Raw genomic sequence first — 15285 nt, 5'->3', positions numbered from 1 at the left:
TCATCAGCTTTTCTTATTGATTTGTGATTTTCCTGTAACAAAGGCGTTCTGTTGTCTCCTGCATTAGACAATACACCGTCTTCCCTTGGTGTTTAGGTTTATCACATTTCCTTTTTTCTGAAAAGAAAATAAATCAGGTCAGTTCTTGCTGCCTCCCTGAGAAGACTCTGTAGAACATTAGCGGGCAGCTTTTGTCTATTTGTTTGTTTCCTTAGAAATGTGAGGTGACATAGCTGTGGCCCGCTTCTCCGCTCCCTGCACTGGAGTCTTATAATGGTATTGTGGCGTGGCTGCTGCTTTCTGCCGAGGAAAAGGTCAGCTCCGTGCCAGGTGTCACTGAGACAGGCACCACACGTCAGAGCAAATACATAGATCTTATTTTGCACCTGCTGTATGTAAGGCACCAGGCTCCAGTTGCTTATAGACTATTTATGGAAGTAACATGAAGCACGTGAGGAGAAGTCAGAAGGCAAGCTTAATTGCCAAATGACTCAGATTGATTTCCAGAAGGGAGACAGTGTTTCATACTGGGATGCTCAAGGCAGGCTTCCTGAAAAAAGTTTCTCTGTATGGGCAGAATGTAGACAGAAAAGAGAGGAGGGGACGTTGGAGCATATCGTTGGAGCTAAGAGATAAACCTGTTTGGGGTCTTAGTCTGTTTTGTGTAGCTACAACAGATTACCTGAGCTGGGGTCATCTCTAAAGAAAAGAGGCTTATTTCTCACGGTTCTGGAGGCTGCCAAGTCCAATATCAAGTTGTTGGCATCTGGTGAGGGCTTTTTGCTGTGGAATCACACAGCGAGGACATCTCACGGCCAGAGAGCAAGAGCAAACAAGCTTGGGTCTCTGGTCCCCTTCTTTTAGGACCACTAATTCCATCATGCGCGACCCCCCTCACAACTCCTCATGCTAATCACCTCCCTAAGTCCTCACCTCCAAATACCATCGACATAGGAATTTGGACACGTGAACGTTTGAGGAGCACATTCAAACCATCGCAACTGGAGTAGAAATTTGCAGATTATAGAAAACTAATAGAAGGAGGGGGAAAGTCTTTGGGGTTTAAACGTACAGAATCTTGAATATCAGAGAATTTGGACTTTAACTGGCAATGGGGCAGGGGGCCCCCCCGTGGAAGGTTTTCAAACAAATAAGAATAAAAGCCGTCCTTTATTTAAAGACACAAATTTAATGGCACAAGGCATGAGGGGCTAAAGCAGGAGAGAAGACTTAGGAGGACCAGAAAGGTGAAAAGAAAAAGAAAAAACAAACAAAAAAAGTTGTTTTCCGCGTTTGTAGACTTTTGCCCATTTTTCTGTCTTCCTTTCTCATCTGCCTCCCTGATACACACAGGACCTAATGCGATGCTTAATGATTCCCACACAGAGTCCCCCTCTGGGTTGGGACCGTCACGGTCACTCCAGGAAATGGTTGGTTCAGGGAGATGACTGGTTTGAGTCGTTTTCTTTCTGAACCCACGTTGGGCCGAGTTGGTTTTCACCGAGTTTGTCTTCAGTAGACACGGTGTGGTGTCCACGTTTTGGGGACCCAGAGAGGCCACCACGAATCTGCTAAAGGCTTTCTGTGGGACATTAAGGGAGTCAAAGTGGTCCCTAGGTCCAGTGGCTCTCTGTATAGTCCAGCACACAAGAAGAACCAGGTAGACAAAGCCCTGTCCCCACCGATCCCTGGTGCCCAGGGAAAGGGAGGAGGAAGAGCTGGGTATGAGGAACATGGCACCCACCTTGCTTTTCCCCTAAGGCTCTCACAGAGTCAGAGTGAAATTCTCCAAACTCCTTCTTTTGCCAAACACATTTGTCTTTTTATGCGACAAGCTTGTATACGCAAACACATTAAATGAACCTTTGTCTTGGAGTCTGGAAGCATCTGAATGATCCAGTGGCAGAAACTGCATTGTAGATATATTTAACCACATCAAGTCATTTGGGGAAGCTGAATTTACCAAGTCGTAAAACATGCACAGGACTAGTAAACTGTTTATTTTTGCAGAAATCGATCAGGTCAAAGACTGTCCAGCACATTCTATGAGGAATTTTGCCAGGGAGTGTGTTTGTACTGTGGGGTGTTGAGGCATGACTGACTCTTCTCTCTCTCTCTCTCTCTCTCTCTCCCAACATAGATAGTAGTAACCACCAGCATTGGACCAGAGTTGACAGGTTACCATAATCAGACAATTAGGTAAGTGCAACTTTTCCCTTTATTCAAACTCTGGCTGCATGAGGTTTAAGGAATCTTGATACCTCAGGCCTCGACCCTAGTGCTGTTCCCACGTCCCCTCCCTATTCAGCTTTCCAAGCATGGACCCCTCTGCCTTGTAGCTAGCCTTTGTACTTCTTTATTCTTTTCTCAGGCACAAACTCTCCTCATTTTCCTGCAACGTTTTATTTTTTTTTCTAAGCAAGAGAAACTAGTCCTTCTTCCAGATCTCATTGTAAATTCTTCCTTTCACGGCACTTCATAATTCATTTTCTTTGAAAATTATCTCCTACGAAGGATTCTGAAAAAAAATAATAAATCAAAGTATTATTGTTACTTATTGAGCATGGCTGGTGAGGTTGGCTTAGTGCAAAACATAAAAGCAGGCAGTCTTTATATTTATGTTCATAATCTAGATTTGAAATGTATGCAACTATTGATATTGGTGTAACTTTTCATCCTTATGTAACCATTCTCTGCAAAAGTTACAGAAACGGAGAGCTCAGTCCTTTGCTTTGTGTTTCATGATTTTTTAATTTGCCTCTCGATCTGCATATAATAGTAGGTTTTATAGTGTCAGAGCAAGGCGAACCTCAGTAGGAATTTGGGATACCCCCATCAAAGCTACAGAATATATGTATAATTCAATGTTTAAGAATAAGCGTAAAGATCAGAGATAAAAATTACCAGTTTTGTAATATATAATTTTGAAATATGTCAGGACAGCCGGGTACCTGTGGGGGTGGGGAAATGCTGTACGGCTCTAGTGCTTGGTTGTCTCTCTGTAACCTGCGGAGGATACCTCTCCAGACAGGCTCCTGGTCCCCAGCCCCACACAGCCCGAATTCTCTTGGAAACTGATGATTAAAGAAGGGAAAGCAGAGAGAGGTAGAGAGGGTACACTGTTTTTCAAACCATTCCTGTTTAGATTTAAGTCAAACATGTTCCTTTAGACTCTGTTCTCCTAGGACAATTCTTATTTTCATGCTGGATTAAAGGATTAGAGTTTTATACAAAGGCTAAAGGAGAGTTATACTTTTGCCTGCAAACAGAGGGTCTGAGAGGGTTTTGATAGTTGCAGGGAAGCATAGACAGAGAGGTGAAGAACGGCGGAAGCCTTAGGCACACCACGGTGGGTTTGTGTCACAGGAGACAGTCCACAGACGGCAGGTTTCTTGTTACTCTAAATGGCGGTGGGCTTCTATGGTGAGTGTAAGAATAGACAGGACAGGAGGGTTCTCTCTGGAGAAACGGAGGTTCTGTAGCTCCTTTGGGAATCTCTCCTAGTGCAATGCTCTGTGAAGAAGATACTAGAAGTTCAGGGGTTCTGTTTCAGGGTGTGAAATCTAAAATAACAGCCTCTTTCCCCCCATCACCCACTCCAGCTGTAGGAAACCATTTGAATTTCACAGGTTCCTTTTCATTTTCCATGGAAGACCTTCTTTCCTCCCAAATCCCAGAAATGTGGAGGTGAACGTGGGTGAATCATAGACAGATCTGGGCTGGGCCAGGGTGAGGCCGGTGAGGGATGAGCCTGGAGCATAGAGTCCCTAAGCGCTCAGCACCAAGGCCGTCCGAGCCAGAGGGAGTGGGTTTAACAGCAGAGCTTTGTCTTCTCAGCTGCAGAGGCTGGAGGTCCAATCACAGGCTCAGTGAGGCCACGTCCCCGCCAAAGGTGCGAGGGAGCAATATGCTCTAGACGGTTCTCCCAGCTTCTGGTAACTCCTCGGTTTGCAGCAGTATAACGCCAGCCTTCACATGGCGCTCTCCCCACGTGCATGTCTATGTCCAAATGTCCCCCTTCAATAGATTCCAGTCGCAAGGATAAGGGGCCACCTGCGTCCAGCATGACCTCATTTGAACTGGTTGCATCTGCAATGACCCTATTGCCAAGTAAGGTACAGGTCTTCAGACTTTGAGGAGGGTCACAACGTGACTCGACAGTTAACATGGCAAAACAACCCTTTAATACAATATTTTAAAAAAAAAATCAGAATGAAAGCCAAGAAGCCATAATGAACCAAATATTAAAATTTTAAGTAAAGGGCCAATCTGATCATGAAGGATTTCAGGGATCAGGACTGGTTTTCAGTGCACGACAGGGCAACATCCCAGTTAAAGCATCAAACTAATCCTGACGTCGTAATAATAGCAGTGTCCAGACCTGAGCAGGCTACACCTCTACCTCCTCAGCCCTGATTGTGCCCCCGGGTGTCCAAAGCAGCTGGAGGGAGCAGGCCCCCTGGACATGCATGTCTCTCCTGGGGTTCCTCTGGTTATACATTGGGGATCTTGTCCTTGCGGGAAAACCTGCTTTCAGGGTTGGCCAGGGCATGGACAGAAGATGAGATAGCTCAGCTCCCTGCCCACAGGTGCTCTGAGGAAGACCTTTAGCCCTCCCGTTCATCCTTGTGATGTAAACAATACTGGCTACTGTCCCATGAAGGTGGTGTAGGAAGACTATGGATGAAGCGCTCAGGAGTACACTGTTGTGCACAGATGAGGGCCATCAGTGACCCCGGGTGACAGGCAATGGCCTCAGGCCTCTGAAGTGTTTCCTTCATTCAACACAGATTTACTGAGCATATATCATGTGCCAGACACAGTGCTCGAGTCCCTGCCTTCAGAGAGCTAAAGGAAATCTAGCAGGGGAGAGCGAGATTGAATAAATAAGTTTACAAATTAATTTAAAAGTACAAGTTGTAGTGGATGCTAGGAGGGAAACAAATAGGGCTAGCTGAGAGGATAACGAGGGGGTCAGAATTTAGACAGGGTACTTGGGAAGTGATACTTCAGATGAGAATTACTCTCAGGGGTGAGAGGGCAGCTACTTCAATGCTCCAAGTTCCCCCACCCAAGAACCCTCTAGCCCATCTCTTTCCTGCCTCTGGGTGAGGCCCATCTAACAATATCAGCAATTCTTTCGGGCCACTGGTCCTCCGCAGTAATAAACTAGGGCACTCAGTGTCCAGATAAGAGTAAAGATAGTTTGCCATAATGTCTGAGGTTTTCGAAAGAGACTGGTTTGGGCTTTGGAACAGTCTAGCTCAGCTATTATGTCAGTGAAATTGATGACCATCAAACAATGCACAGTACAAGAAATCTCTTGCAATCTTTGTGCAGACACTGAGAATTTCAGAGGAGAAAGATGTGGAAACATCAATATAGGGATGTAGATGGAGACCAAGCCAGACAGATCTCCTGATGGTTGATAATAATGACAATTTAAGAATTACAGTCCAGTGCCACAGTGACCAAGTAATTCTTTATTAGTTGAAAAACTCAGTTAAAGCAAAGATCCATAAAAGGATTGTTACCATAAACATGTTAGTCTAAAAAAAAAATGTGGTGGCCTCCCTTATCCAAGATTTTGCTTCCCATGTTTCATTTACCCATAATCAACTGAAGTCAGTTAAAATATTAAGTGGAAAATGCAGAAATAAACATTTTATGAGTTATAAGTTGCATGCCATTCTGAGTTGCATGATGAATTCCTACACTGCCCTGCTTTGTCCCTCTCAGGACACAAATTACCCCTTTGTCCATGTTTCCATATTGTATATGCTACACACCTGTTAGTTTATCTGAAAACCAAATATTAGATGACTATCAAGGTATTGAAGTGCTTGTGTTCAAGGAACACCTATTTTACTTAATAATGGCCCTAGAGCACAACAGTAGTGATATTGGCAATTCAGAAATGCCAAAGAGAAAGCATAAAGTGCTTCCTTTACATATCATTTTACATCATCACAAGAAGGGTAGGTACCATAAATACAGTAGTAAGATATTTTGAGAGGGAGAGACCACATTCGCATGACTTCTATTACAAAAGTATATGTTACTGTACTTATTTTATCATTTATTATTAATCTTTTGTAGTGTCTAATTTATAAATGGAACTTCATCCTAGGTATATAGGATGTGAGGGCAATAACATAGCATATATACATTTCAGTACTATCCGAGGTTTCAGTCATTTACTAGGAATCGTTGAATGTGTCCCACATAGATACTGGGGGAGTACTAAATAAGTGTGTATTCTTTTGCTTATTTTTCTAAATAGGGCCTTTCCTTTGACCTGCAAATTGTGATGTCTTTTTGGCATAGACAATGCCTAATATCTATTTCTTCCAAATGAAAAGAAACAAAGATACTGGTGAAATAATTAGACCCAAACCCTTCCCAATTCTTCCGCTTCTTTCCCCAAGCTTTCTATAACCTCTATCTACAGACTCTACCAAAACATTCAACTTAGTTTTAATAAAAGGAACCACCCTTTCTTCTTTGCTCCTGTTTTATTGGATACCAGATTGAAGTCAACAGTAAATGATTAGGATCACAGATTCGCCATTGACTGGCTTGAGAGTCCACATTTCATACTCAGAACGCAGCTCAAAAGGAGCAGAAATCCAGCAGAGGACAAGGTCAACTGTAATAACTGTAGCTGGTAGTGTGGCGCCTGCTATGTTCACTGCTCTAAATGTTTTGTTCCTGTATTCAAGGTTGAGCAAATTCCTCCTAATCTGAACGTCAGAAACCCAAAATGACCTCAAATCTGAAAATTTTTAAGCATCACACCAGATTTTTGAACATTTTAGATGCTAAAAAAATTTCCTCTGTGAGAACATTTTGGATTTTAGATTTTCAGGTTAAAGATGCTTAACTGGTAAAGTCTATGTAATTATTCCAAAATCCAAAAAACTCCGAAATCTGAAACATTTTCATTCCCAAGCATTTTGGATAAGGGACATGCAACCTGTAGTTCATTTATCCCTCACAACAACCATATAGGTAGGTATTACTACTGTTCCCATTTTTAAAACCTGAAGACTCCGGAGAATGGCGTCTAGTAAGGGAGCATCCAGCCTGTCGTGGGCTTTAGTTGGTAGGTTTGACAGGAGTGGGGACCTCAGGTAGGCTTGTGAGTTGGTGAAGTAGAGGTCACTTAGAAAACTTCAAGAAACATTGCTTCCAGCTGTCGAGTGCTGGTGTAGTCTCCTGGGAACTGTTGAAATATTCAAGTCTTACCAAGGTCTTGGAAAACAGGGTCAATTCCCAGTCTCAGAGTTGATAACTTCGTGTTCTCTCCTGAAAAAGGGGGAAGAGAACTTCATCTCCTCACAGTCCTTCAAGGCCGAGATTCCAAAAGGACAAATACAGGAGATAAAGGCCTTCTTTCCCATTTGGGTTGTGTTTGCATAAAGCTAATTAATTTCCGAGCGCTCGCTCCTGCTGTTGTCGGGTGGATGTCTGGGGAGCTCGCTGGTTGCTTCACCCCAACCTGCTTCCTCTCCAGCCAGATGCACCTGCTAGGAGTTGCTTCTTTGCTGAGAGGCAGGCAGTCCATCTCCTGTCCTGGAATGACCCTGGGTGGCCGGCTTCTTGATCCCTCTGTGGGTAGCTGGCGCTGTGGCCCAGTCCTCTGCTCCCTGGCTCCTGGCAGTCTGCCTGGCATTCTGCTGTCTCCCTGGTGCCCCCACCTGCCCTCTGTGCTCCTTGGCCCTGTCCTCTCTTGACTCTCACCCCACCCCCACGGTTCACATATGCTCCCGTCACACCTTGGCCTATCATTCCTGCTTTAATTTTCAAATAGGTAATAAATGCACATGGTTAAGGACATTAAAACAAACAAAAAAACCCCCTTAACATTTATATGAAAATACGGTTAAATGTCTTGCTCCCATACATCCCACCCCCTCTCCTCATAGACTTTTAATGGTTTCTTGTCTACAAGTACAGATTTCATGCAAATAAAAAAAAAAAATCTTCTCTCTTTTGTAGGTACATACCATACAGTGTTCTGCACTTTTTCTCCCCTCAATATATTTTGGCGATCTCTCGGGTCCTTTTGTACCTTTTGTAAGCTGCAGTGTAAATAAAGCTCCCTGGTTGGATGGGCCAGTGATGGCACCTGGGGTTGCCTAGTATGAGCAATATAAGCAATGCTGCGAGGAATTCATCACACTTTATACAGGCCACCCATGTCTTCCTTCATTGTGTCTCTGATCTTCAGACCTTTCAGGGCAAGGTGGACCTGTGACACATCACTTGGGCTGAGTTCTTGTCCTTGGCCAAGCCTTTGACCTTGCCGTGGTCTGCACTTTACCTTTCCCACACAACCAACTTCTATTTATTCCACAAGTTCCCCCCCTTGCAGAGCAAAATATTTCCAATTAAGAGCAACAATTTCAAATAATTCCATCGATTGCAAACCATATCGCCAATACCAACAGTCATGTACTGTACCGCAGGTGGGGCACTCTGGTAGACACTGACCTCTTTACCTAATCTGACAATCCAATAGATCAGGCACTATCATTTTATAAAAGAAAACAGTCTCAGAGAGGTTAGGTGACTGGACACATACCTGGTAAGTAGCAGAATTGGGATGTAGCCCAAGCCTTCCTGACCCCAGGTGGTCTTGTCTGCTGAAACCCGAAGTGACAGGCTTGTGGCAATTGGGGTTAAGTTAAGGAGGGTCAATGAAAGTCTCTTTAAATAACCTGGTTCCTGTCCAGGGCTCTCTCAGTCCTTTCTGTTCTTCTCCAGCTTCCGAGAGGATTTCCATTACAATGACACAGCTGGGTACTTCATTATTGGAGGGAGCAGGTACGTGGCTGGCATCGAAGGATTCTTTGGACCCCTGAAGTACTATCGCCTCCACAGTCTGCAGCCAGCACAGGTGAGCCCAGCACCTAGATGTCTGCAGTGGGCTTGGGTAGTAGGTGTGCCTTCAGGAACGCAGGACCCAGTGTAAACAAAAGATTTACCCCAGCTGGACATCAAGCATAATTAATATTAGGTTCCCCCCCCCCAGCCAATGCGATAATAGATTTCTGTTAATGTTTGGTTCATTTAGCACTCATAAAATGGAAACCATTTACTTCCTCTGTTTTAATAACTACTAGCTTAATTATAGAGTAGATTTTTATCAGGCTGTTGCCTATCCAGTGATTAAGCTAATGAAAGGAGAGATTCTTAGTTATTTGGTAAAGCTTCTCTTACACGCTATTATTTAAAGTATCAGAAGACTAGAGGCTCCAGCAAATTAAAATCCTGGTACCACGAGTTGCTCTCTGCAGAAGCACAGGCGTGGATTTGCGGGGGGTCCAGGGGCTGTTAGCTTTGGTTGTACAGAGGGAAGAGGGCTTTGCGTTCCCAGTGAAGTCTCCTGCACCAGGCTCTCACATCCAAACCCACCACAAAGGAGACCCCTAGCTGGGCTGAGGGTCAAGGGCTTCCTGTGCAGAGCCCTCATAACAGTTAGCTTCTTGGCAGTGTGGAAGAGATCAGGAGCCCCACGTGATACCTGAAAGAGGAACATTCTCTCCGTCCCTTGCCTGCAGAGAGTTTGTTCTGGAGAAAGCAGGACTCACTAGACAAAATCCTAATTAGGAAAATGGAAAGCCGTACCGCCCATGGGTATGTCACGGAGCTGCTATTGAGAGATCTCTATGAAAATGAAGAAGGGAAATTTGTTTATTCACTGTACAATAAATACTGCCTACCTGTGATGTAACAGGCTCTGGGCTGAGTACGACGGCAAGCAAGGTGGATTCAGAGAGCAGCTTCCAATTGGTTTTGAAGGTAGTCGATTTAGTATCATTAATACCACGTACCATAAGAGCGTATATATATATTCACACACAAAACTGAGACAAAAATTTTACTAAGGGTTCTTACCCTTGCTCTGTTCAGTGTACTCTGATATTTTGTATTTTACTTTATAAAAACAAAACACCATCCAACGACTGGTTACAAAGCACTCACATCGATTTATGACCCTCGACTGGGTCCAAACCTGCGTTTTGAAACACACTGAGCTCAGATAAGTGGCCCGATCCTGACAAGCTCCCTTTCTGGAGCTTCGATTGGTAAGTCCTAAAAGAACTCAAGACTGGTTTCATTCATTGTGAGCACAGCTCTGGGCGCCCTGAGGCAGGGGCTGTGCCTCTGCCCACCAGTGACCGTGGTGGGGAGGGCTGCCAGGGAAGCCTGTCCCCATGACACGGACTTGCATCCAGCTCTTGGAGCCATGCAGGAGATGAGAGAGGGGGTCCCAGACAGCTGGCACGGCATGGGTAGAACCCGCAGCCCTTGGTGAGAATCGCAGGTGGGGAGAAATGGGATGTTCTAGGGGTTGGGGGAAGGGGGCGGAGCCTGGTCTCTAGGAAACCTTACATTTAAAAACCTCTGCAGAGGGAAACATGAGCCCCAAAGAAGCCAGAACTGGCATGCCCTTGAACTAATACTAAGAACCTTGGTTTACAAATCCAGAGTGGAGGACACTGCACAAGCACGCCGGCCGGGGGCGTCAATGGGAGATGAAGTCAGCCTGAACACACCCTCACGGACCTCGGTCAATGAGTATTTGACGACAATGGCTGTTCATTTGGTTTTCTTGCCTTCTCCTAGATCTTTAATCCCCTCCTCGAGAAGCAACTTGCTGAACAAATCAAGTTATATTATGAACGGTGTGCCGAGGTTCAAGAAATCGTATCTGTGTATACATCTGCCGCACAGTCCGGGGGTGACAGAGAAGAGGCATGTGAGTACTGAGGATCAGGAGGGCTGCCTGAAGCTTTGTGCATTTGGATTAACACAGGGAGCTTCTCCCGGACGGGGCTAAAATACAGCGCATATGACTTGGCTCCAATACCAGTGGGGACAAGTGCACATTTGAGCCTCCACAGAGGGAGGAGAGTGAGAGTCTGCATTCGACCTGGATTCCAGAAAGACCAAAACATGGTTCACAGCTGCCTCCACACCTCATCTTATTTAAGAATACAAATGAGAGTGTTTTGAGCCTTGTGTGGCATCATCCTTATCCATGATGCCAGGCTGAAAAAAAATAAGAACGAATTGGAAAATAAATTAACCATTAGAAATGTTTTCTCATCAGTGCACTTTTGTCTTAGGCTATTAATATCTGAATAATAGCTTTCATATATTTGAACATTGACTTTGTTATTTGGGGCTCTGTTTTATTATTGTTTTTTTTTTTTAATCCTTACCACTAATTCCGGGTAATATGGGAAATTTTCGACAGAAGGAATGAATTCGAAATAGACAGCTTACGTGCGTGGTCATGTGTGCCCAGACCCCCTCCACTCATCCGGGATGCTGATCAAACGTGGTCCAGTCCTGTCTCTAGTGTTCCAGCTTGGATTTGGCACTGACACGTCTCTCTGGGCTGTAGATCTTCCTGTTCGATAGGGTGGCACTAGAGTTAGTCACATATGTTCCTTCTGGAAGAGAAATTCCTGTGGGTCTCTGCCATCAGCAAACAAGAATTGAGTATTTCAGTCCTGCCTCCGTGTCTCACCATCCCTAGAGCAGAATATCCCATTCCAGGCCCTGGGGGTGGAGGGTCATATGTGTCCATCACAGCCCAGTCCCCTAGTCCCCTTGAGTTTACACAGGCTTAGGACACCCACAGGTAAGTGTGCAAGGGTAGAACTGCAGCTCCCTTCAGGAAGAGGCTCTTCTGGGCCCACAGCTGGGCTCACCGCTCAGCTGTCTGGAAAATGTGACGCGGTCAGCAGAGAGGCGAGGTCCAGGGGCACGGTAATGTGGCAAACAGGAGAGAAACTGATCTGGGCAACTTCCGTGATATCAGGAGAGATACTGTGAGTCGGAGAGCCAGACTGTCGTGCCTGTCTGTTGGGTGGCATTAGGGACGTTTTCTTAACGTCTTCAACTGCCTCACTTCCCGGGGGACGGGGGGGGGGGGGGGTGTCCTTGGGCTTTGCTCTCCAACTCATACGCCCACAAAAATGGCCTAGATATTGGCCTCCGGGGGCCCAGCCAGAGGCCAGCTGCTCATTCCGTAGAATTATTCAACAGCCATCAGCGGCTCTGGCACGTTTCCCTTGGACTCAGCTCTGAATATTGACCCTAAGCAAAGGAAGCGTGTCCAATTTCAGATCCCTAAAGGACCCAGCCAACATCCGGGAATGTTAGGTCTGACCTCTTATTCCTGGCTCCCGGGTCTTAGAGGGGCGAAGGCTTGGCCTCTCTGAGGGGTGTGGTCTCTTGTGCTTCTGTTGCAGGTGACCTCCACAACTCCTACCTGGACCTCAGGCGCAGGTACGGGAGGCCCTCGACGTGCAGAGCCTTCCCCTGGGAGAAGGGGCTGAAAGACAAGCACCCCAGCTTGTTCCAGGCCTTGCTGGAGATGGATTTGTTGGCCGGTAATGGAGCTTTTGCCTGAGCTTGGGCTGCTGGCTAGAGAGGCTCCCTGTTTTTCTGTTTCTCTCAACCTCTTTGGTGATTTATGCCTCAATGTTATTTTTAACCCTCGTGTTCTAGTTTAATTTCAAATTTAAATTCTGCCCTTGTATGTCCACCACTCTCAATATATCTGTGCATGTTTCCAACTCCACACACAAAAACTTAAATTTAGGAATTGCCTGAGCAATTCTTTAAAGCCAAGGCCACAAATGCACAGCCTGCGTGGCTGGAGTCGGCTCCCACATGGAGTTGGTTTGCAAAGTACCTTTTTGCGGATTAAAAAAAAAAAAATTGATTATCAGTATCTAAAAACTTGTAGGAAAAAAATACACATTTCTAGCTTTTTATGGAAACATTCAAAGATCTGGTAATCCTCTCCCTTTACTCCTATAGGCCATGATCCTGGAGGTGGGGCGTGGCCAGGGCCTGGTCTGACCATCCTGGGCCCCTTTTCTCTATTTCTCCCCTCCTGCCTCCTACACGCAGGGGTCTGACCTGCCTGGGCCCTTAGGCATTTAGATTTGGGACTTGTGATTTGAACTCCACTTTAAGCATCATCTCAAGAATTTGCAGATCCTTTCTAAATGCTGCAAAGGTTCTCTTTAGGCCCATAGCTATTTTGATTTGCTCAGTTAATTAAACACACACTGTAGGGTCACAAGGGAACTTAAAACCGTGGCTGTTAAGAAGAGGAGATGAAGCTTGAGAGGCTCAGCCAGGGGAAGGGGAGACCAAGGGTGAAGGGTAACTGTCCTGGTGGTAAGGGGTCCCCAAGGTGTTCCTGCGTGAAGGTGATCTAGAAACCAGCCTCCTAAGAATGACCGTGTCCAGTGGCATAGTTTTTCTTTGCAGATAGTGACTCTGCTGTCCTGGAAAATTTTGAGCTGGATGGGATTTTTATCTTTCATTCTTTCAAGACTTACTGAGCGACTCCCTGGTTACTTGGCCACCTTCAGAGATAAGTGAAATGACACAAGGTCCCTGCCCTGGAGGGACAGACTTGAAAGCAAAGGGAAAGTGTAACACATGTTAATAAAAGCACAAAGAAGGGAGTGGTCATTTCTACCCAGGAGGGCCCAGGTATGCCAGGAAGGCTTCCTGGAGAAGGCGACCTTGGGACTGATTCTTGAAAGGTCATAGGTGTCTTCCGGAGTGAGTGTTGGAGACCAAAGACAGCAGAGAGGGGAGGGCAGCACAGCAAGTTGAACGCAGCAGGAAGGGCTGGGGAGGCCCGAGGAGCCCTGGAGAGGGACATCAGCCTGAAGGGTCTGGGCTTTTCCTTGTAGGTGACCAGAGGTGTTCAAGCAGTGGACAGATGTATCAGGTGGGGCTTTTTGAGGTCTCTCTGGTGGGAGTGGGGGAGAGAGAGGTGAGCTAGAGGAGTGTGGGCCAGAAGTGGGGAGAGGATGGCCGTGGTCCAGGAAGAGAGGACGCAGGCTTGGGTGGGACAGAGTGACGGAGACAGAGCTAAAGGACCTGAAGAGAGTGGCCCCGAAGGATCTGTGGCTGCAGGGATGTGGGCAGGGAGGACAAAGAGCTGAGAGGCTGTGTTACATCCTGTGACAGCGTGGCCTCCAGCCATGGTTCCAACACTCACTAATCGCGTGCTCTTGGCGAGGGACTTAATTTCTCTGAATCTCAGTGGCATCATCTGCAAAATGGGTGGTAGTAGCCTGTGTCTCCTGGTGTTGGGTTCAGTGAGTTGATATCTGAATAAAATGCCGGGGACAGTCCCAGCACACAGGAGGCCCCTCAGAGGCAGCGCTTCTCAAACTCAGTGCTACCGGCTAGACATTTTGCACCAGAGGATTCTTTGTTTGGGGGCCTCTCGTGTGCATTGTAGGGTATGCAGCTGTGTTTCTGGTTTCCACAGGGTTTCCGCCATCATCCCCTCATCTCCAAAAGTGTCTCCAGACATTGCCAAATCCAGATGCCCCCAAGGAGGCCAAAGCACCTCTGGCTGAGAACCGCAGTGTCAGTGTCATGGCTGTGGTTGCTGGGCAGAGGTGATTCCAGGTTTTTCTGGTGGCCTGGACCATGACAGACCCGCGGGAGTCGAGGTGCTTGGTGACCGTTGACTAATCGAGGCTAAATGAGCTATGACCACATCCACCTCCAAATTGTTTTTATGAGATTTCCGATCATTTTTGAATGTCGTGTTGCTTGTTGGGAATGGGAGTGAATCATTTTCACAATACATTCTTTTTTAAGAAAATACTCTTGATAAAAATGTTTTCACATTATTTTTTTTTACAGCTCAAAGTTTTGTTTATGAGAAGTCAGGGCTATTTTATTCTCCATGGAGGCCTGGATATGGAATCTGGGTAAAAACTCAAATCCGGAGCTCTCTAACCACTAGACTTCCTGATGTAGGTGCTGCATCCAGTCAGGCGGGGTTTGGCTTTTGAGCCCCAATGCCGGGTGGCCACCGTAGGATCCGCCGTGTGTGCCAAACCCGTCAGTCAGGTGCTTCTGGGGCCAAATTAGAACAGCATCAAGGAGTGTACATACCCCCTGGCCCTGCTGTGTCTCCCTCCCCTGCCAAGGCCTCCGCCTCCCTGGGCCGTGCAGCCACCGGCTTGTCTCAGCCTTGCCCTGGTGGCCTGGGAGCAGGGGGCAGGGGAGTGGAGGAGGCCCCATTCTTCCCTCAGTGCCTGCCTTTCTGGGTCACGTTGGAAGGACTGGGGTGCCTCCTGCAGAGGCCAGGCCCACGCTCCTTCCCATTCATCTCTCTCACTAGCACAGTGACACTGCTTGGGGCTATAAGAGCATCTTCCAGCTCACCCAGGAGAGATTGGTGTCATACATTGTACCCAGCTTCCCAACAAGACT

At 46.4% G+C, this 15285-nt stretch overlaps 1 protein-coding gene across 5 annotated transcripts in view; it reads left to right on the top strand.

Annotated features, from left to right (window-relative positions):
- The window catches only part of Sel1l3 (SEL1L family member 3), a 97944-nt gene that overhangs the window by 27341 nt on the left and 55318 nt on the right, over window positions 1-15285 (top strand). For all 5 annotated transcript variants that reach the window (XM_078021157.1, XM_078021160.1, XM_078021159.1 and 2 more), the window contains exons 6-9: window positions 2141-2199; window positions 8770-8902; window positions 10636-10768; window positions 12273-12413. In XM_078021157.1, coding sequence (XP_077877283.1) covers window positions 2141-2199; window positions 8770-8902; window positions 10636-10768; window positions 12273-12413 — 466 coding nt within the window. The remainder of the gene's footprint in view (window positions 1-2140; window positions 2200-8769; window positions 8903-10635; window positions 10769-12272; window positions 12414-15285) is intronic.

Source organism: Ictidomys tridecemlineatus, chromosome 9 (genome assembly GCF_052094955.1).
Source record: "Ictidomys tridecemlineatus isolate mIctTri1 chromosome 9, mIctTri1.hap1, whole genome shotgun sequence".
NCBI classification, from domain to species: domain Eukaryota; kingdom Metazoa; phylum Chordata; class Mammalia; order Rodentia; family Sciuridae; genus Ictidomys; species Ictidomys tridecemlineatus.
The sequence above is the reverse complement of the archived record's forward strand: the minus strand, read 5'-3'. Positions and strand labels throughout refer to the sequence as shown.